The sequence below is a fragment of the Amaranthus tricolor genome, chromosome 13, assembly GCF_026212465.1.
Source record: "Amaranthus tricolor cultivar Red isolate AtriRed21 chromosome 13, ASM2621246v1, whole genome shotgun sequence".
Classification (NCBI taxonomy): domain Eukaryota; kingdom Viridiplantae; phylum Streptophyta; class Magnoliopsida; order Caryophyllales; family Amaranthaceae; genus Amaranthus; species Amaranthus tricolor.
This window is the reverse complement of record NC_080059.1, coordinates 2,861,031-2,867,500: the sequence shown is the minus strand read 5'-3', so window position 1 is coordinate 2,867,500 and position 6,470 is coordinate 2,861,031. Positions and strand designations below refer to the sequence as shown.

The 6,470-nt window shown below is 30.6% G+C and overlaps 1 protein-coding gene across 1 annotated transcript in view; it reads right to left on the bottom strand.

Moving 5' to 3' along the window:
* LOC130798256 (ethylene-responsive transcription factor ERF098-like) overlaps positions 1–6,470 on the bottom strand; it is a 12,701-nt gene extending 6,231 nt beyond the window's left edge. The window contains exon 1 of the mRNA XM_057661170.1: positions 6,104–6,470. Coding sequence (XP_057517153.1) covers positions 6,104–6,470 — 367 coding nt within the window. The remainder of the gene's footprint in view (positions 1–6,103) is intronic.

The window sequence follows — 6,470 nt, the reverse complement described above, 5'->3', positions numbered from 1 at the left end:
GGACCGAATGTTGGCCTGTAAAGAAGATTTTTGAACACAAGATGAAAGTTACAGAAATGCGTATGCTGAGGTGGATGTGTGGGCACACATTGATGGCTCAAATTAGGAACCAAGAGTTTAGGGAAAAACTAGGGATAGCCCCTATATTTGGAAAAATGCGCGAAAATAGATTGAGGTGGTTTGAGCATGTGCAGAGAAAGTGTAACATCCCGGAAAAACTCGGATCGTTACAAGAGAGATTTTTATATTTTAAAAGAAAACCAAACAGGACCGAGTTAAACCAAGATGTCATAAAGGCACGAGAAAACGAAAATTTTAAAGTTAAAACTTGCGGATCGAGTTCTACTAGAGTTATTGTAGATTAATTAGTGATATTCTAGTCTTAGCAGCGGATAAAAGATATGAAACCAAAAGTCCAAGGAGTACATCTCGAGAGCGAAGTTGCCTCTTAAATAAATTCATTCCTAAAAAGCTAATAAAGTTCAAAATTAAAATCCTTCCGTTCTCTATCTATTTTATTCTTTAGATGTAATCCTCACTCCCCAGCCTACAACTTAACTCACTGCTAGTTATTAACCCCGAAAGGAAAAACAACATCATCGCAGGATCGTTAAGATCAAAGGTACACGTCAGCAAAAACATCTCTTATATCATTAACATTATAACATAAAGCACTATGGCAACTTACCATACGTCGACTACAGTTCAATATTTACTTTTTAATAAATTTCAAATGATTCATTGAGTCAGTCAGCCATACTGCTGTACTTTCCTGGCTACACTGCCGAACCAAACCCCAAACTTCAGGAGTAAGACGATACATTAGGGGGAGCTAACCCCTAAGCAAGTCTCTACCATAGGCAACACGCCTTACTTCGATGCCTATGGTTAAGTATGCATACCCCCGCGGTGGCTCATAATGCCCCCACAAACCACGAGTAAAATCTTTCCACCAATCGACGTCATACTACGTCTACTTTAAAGTTAGTGAGGTCATACTACCTCTACTCATCAAGTTATTGAAATTATATCTCTTGATTAAGAAAGCATAACATCACCTTCATACTTTATTCAATATATTATTATTATTATTATTATTATTATTATTATTATTATTATTCCTCTATAACAACCAATCCATGATGTACAAAGTTTTACTGCGTGTACGTACCTTAAGATAGCAAAAGCAAATCTTAAATAAACCTATCAACTTCCTGTCAGGAATCGACTTCCTACACCATTCAATCGTACATACGGGAATAAGCATATACTCACACTTTCTCAAACCACAATCAAGACACATACACACACACACATCTAACATCAAGCCACACTTGCAAACAATTCATGATCACACAACATACTTCATCACAACATAACATCAAATAAAATTCAGATTTAGTATTCTGTCCAGAATAGTATGTTAACACTATCAAATTGACATTCCGACTGCACCGTTGCGTCCGGAAGGCGTCAAAACCCTCGGGTACCAATTTTCGTAATTCATAATGTACTCTTAAGTATTTTTAACTTATTTTCAAGCCAAAAAGTGCTCCAAAAACATATTTTTTTACCATTTCTCTAACCCTACGGGATTTACCCAAAATTCATCAACAAATAAATTTCAAATGGTACATTGCCTATTAAATATCAATGACCAAATTTATATAATTCTTATGAACCATCTTTGAGATTAAATTCATTGTTCAACATTGTTCAACAATAATTTCTTTATACATATTTGTATATATTTTTTTTCTCTAGCAAAATTATAAATTTCTCATATTAGCCAATAAAATAAATAACTTTTCCACCAAATGTAAAAAAAACCACACACATTTTTTTACATGAACATTCATATTTATATATAAATTTCAAAATCATCCATCACACAAACCAATCCTATTCTTCACATATATGCATATCTAAAAACCCTAAAAAGAAACATCCTTCATCAATTTACATAGAAAAATACATCCCAAAATCATACATGAAATTTTAAATTCATAAATTAAACATGAATTATAGGATAAAACATATAATAATCATAGAATTTTAAATTAAAACTTAAAAATCAACATAGATTAAGAATTACACTTACAATTGTAAAGGAAAACACCAAATGAAGGGTAATGGAGTTAGGAATGTGAATTAGGAGGAATTTTGAGAGGATATGTTTTTTTTTTTGTCCTTGGAAACTTTAGAAATGAAAAGATGTCAAAATGAAAATGATTAAGAAATTAAGAAGGGTTAATTATATGGGATTAATGCCTTGATCTTTCATTACTCTAAGGGTGTTACAAACTCCACCAAGAGTCCCATAGGGCCGGCCACTTTCCCTCCTATTTTCTTTTTTTTTTTGAAAATAAAAGATGGGTTAAGGAAAAGTTTGGGCCCAAATAATTCTAATTGCCAAAAAGGATTGCATATCTCATGACCAAGCCCAATAATAAATTATATATATATATATATATATATATATATATATAGAAATAATATCACTAGTGAATTATTAAATATATCGGGGAAAAATATCGGGAAAATATCGGGGTGTTACAGAAAGACTTTCAACGCCCCTGTGAGGAAGGTAGAAAGCATTATAGTAGAGGGTAAGAGGAGTCGAGGAAGACCCAGGAGAACTTGGGATAAGCAAATAAGCGTTGACTTGCATGAGTTAAACCTATCTGCGGACCTGACTAGGAATAGGAGTAGTTGGAGACGCCATATCTATGTCTTAGATTTCTGATGTCTTAACCTCTTGCTTTTCTTGTTTACTTTCTATTTGTTCTTTGTTTTCCTTTTGTAGTGGTTTTGCTTTTGTTTTATTTATAGGCCTTTAAGTTATATTTCTCGTGGTTATTACGTCTATTTATCTTCCTTGAGTCGGGGACTCCTTTGGCCGCGCTCTCCTTTATGGATATGAGTTGCCGCCTTCTTTCCCTCTCCAGATCCTGTCCTCATTCTATGAGCGGGATACACTGGGTAGAATGATGATGATGCTGATTTCAAGGAGGAAGGAAGGAAGGAATTAAGTGATGGAGACTTGAGTTAGTGAGGTGCGTGCATCGGTGGCTCCACGCCGCCACGTGATTGTCCTCCTCCTTTCTTGACAAGTTATTTGCCCAGGTGACGCCTATTGACGAATTTTTTTTTTTTATTTCATTTTCTTCCGTCTTTTAGAATTTTTTATACTCTAATTTATAATTTCAATTTTATAAATTTTATAATTTATAAATTAAATCATGAATTTATATTTAATTTTCAGTTTTATATTTAATTTATAATTTCATTTCATACATTTTGTTTACTTTCCTTAAATTACACCTTTTTAACTGTTTTTATATTATTGTGATCGGATTAAATACTACCTCCCTTTGTCCCTGTCATTTAACATTAAATTTTTGATTTTAAGTTGTCTCTTATTCTGCAACAAATCCGTTTTTAGACAACAGTACACCGCTTTTTTTCCAATCTAACCTATACATTTAATTCTCCTAATTTTAATTTTATCTACACAATTTATTTTTTCTATATATTATTTAATTTATTATCAAATATTATGACTAAATATAAAAAAGATCAAAGTACTCCTTATAATGACATAATGCAAGCGAGATTGATTGTGTGGTTGTTAGAAGTAGCCAATTGTGTGGTTTCTCAATAGAGACAATTCATTTGGGCATTACTAGACAACGTCTTTAACAATAAATATTTTATAGGAATATATGTTATTTTTTTTTCTCTGAGAACTTAATTCTCAACTGTCTCAAACAAACATATTTGTAGACTTATTAACTTGCAGCTACACCATATATATGCTAACATTTTAATTGTTGTATTGATGTACTTTTTCAATTTTGACTTAGTCCACACTATTTTAATATATACTAATCTAAAAATATCACAAACTCAGTGAAAACCACCATTAATAATATCACTTAATTTTGTAAAAATACATTTTAGGATTGATATACACTAAAAAAATAGTGCACATCAAATCATCTATACAAGACTTTATTTACTTATACAACAATGCAAAACAATATTATCTAAATAACATTTATAGTATGTAACATAAATTAAATCAGAGTATTTGTATTTTTCGCGCTAAATTCATCATCATCATCCTATCCAGTATATCCCGCTCATAGAAAACAAAAGACAGGATCTGAAAAAGAAAAGATGGCGATAACTCATATCCATAAAAAATAGCAGGAAAAACATCATTTTTCGCACTAAATTATAATCAAATAAAAGGGAAACCATTGCATTGCATACTAGTAGCTAAAATATTTTGATTGCAAAAACATCATTGAACAAATCGAATTTGTAGAAGTGCGACCTTTAGCCATCGTACTTCCACTCATATGTCAGTAATTAATTAACAAGAAAAATCTAAATGTACGATCAATAGCAACTTGGCAAAATAGGGTTTAATTTAATAATGTGCGTGGTGATTATCATCCTATTCAGTGTATCTTATTTATAGAAAAACTATAGACAGGGTGTGAGGAGGGAAGAATGGTGGCAACTCATATCCATAAAGGAGAGAGCGGCCAAAGAAGTCCCCCGACTCGAGAAGATAAAGAGACGTAACTACACGAAAAAGATAATTTCCATCTAATGTGCGTGAGTCTTATAAATACTGTCTATTTGATAGCATTTTCAGCGGACCTAAGACTCAAATTCAATGAAATTACAATCAATAAAATAATAATCTAATAAAAAATTGCACAGTTCTTTAAAAAAAATTTAATTTTTGTTCCGCCCATAATTACATGTTTATAGGTCTAAAATTTTCAAAAAAAATGTATTAGAAAGAATATAAAAAATTAGGAAAAATTACTATGAATAGTACAACTTTTTTTTTTATTTTCCTACAATAATACCAACTATTGATGATTAACCATGAATAATACCAATTTAGGGGATATTTACTATTTTCCTAGAATAATACCAACTTTAGTTTATTAACTAATTTACGAATTTTTTTGTCTTATAATCACCTATAGTTTGATTTTTAACATGTTAGAGATTTTCTTGAAAACCACCCCTTTAAATTGGTATTATTTATAGTTAATCAAAAATTGATATTATTGTAGAAAAATAAGAACAGAATGTATAATTCTTAATAATTTTTTCAAAAAATTATTGTGTATATGAGCTTATTATACATGGTATACTATACGTTATACACATTTGTGGTTGGTGATAATAAGCCGGCTGTCTCCTCCATGAAATATTGGGGAGACTTTACAACGTTAAACGCCCATGCAGAATACGAGGATAATGATTCGTGTGGTCCATTGACTTCTACTAATAACAACTCACAATTTCTGTGGAGTAGAATTTTCAATGTTATTTTTATTATATTTGTTATATTTGACTTTTTACATAAGCTATAATATGTTATTTGATTATTTATATATTAAATTATGCATATTTAAAAACTATAAATTAATGTTAATTAAAGTATGTGATTAGACGATTTATATTAGATCTCATTTTATTATATTTTTTCCTTATACATTAGCAGCAATATATAAAATAAAACTTAAACTATAAATATTGTCAATAATCATAATGTAACAATTTCAGAACGGAGGAATTACTTCATTTATATGCTTAAAATATTTAAAAAAGTTTATTTAAATGTATCTTCGTTCATGTGGCGTAGATTTTATATTACTTAAACTAACTTTTAAACAAAATCTGAGCTTGATTTAACTTGATTATTTACGTATAATAATTAAGATACATACAGTATACTTTTCATATAAATAAAAACATTAAAATTTTAATAGAAGTAATAAAAAGTTGAGATGATACTACATCATAAAATTGACTTAATTAGTTTATTAAATATAAGATACAAAAGAAAATAAATAAAAAAGTTATTTTTTGTAAGAAACCGTCTCTCAGTGAGATGACCTCAAAACAAGGAATTTATATCTAATAATTACTATATTACTTGGGTTATTCGGCTCATATATAAGATAGTCTCACAGTGGGACCGTCTTCCATAAAAATTATGAAGAAAAAGGGGATGAGCTTATTAATTAGTAGTACGTACTAATTAGCCAACTCTAGGGCTTGTATCCCCCTTCTTGATCAAGAAGCTCCTCTAACACATTATCATCAACATACTCAAACTCAATAACTTGTGATCTTTTATCTTCTTGATGAGATAATGAAGTTGAAGAAGAACTACCATCACTAGAATGATAATGTTGATCATTAGGAAAATTGAGTATGGCAAGATGACCTTTTAATTTAAACGCCGCTTTATCGTAAGCTCGAGCCGCCTCCTCCGCGGTTTCATACGTGCCAAGCCACAATCGAGCACCATTTCTCTTTGGATCACGTATCTCCGCCGCATATTTTCCCCAAGGACGTCTCCTTACACCTCTATACTTTAAGGCTGAACTTTTTCTTTTGTTGTTGTTATTGTTATTATTGTCTCTTTCCAT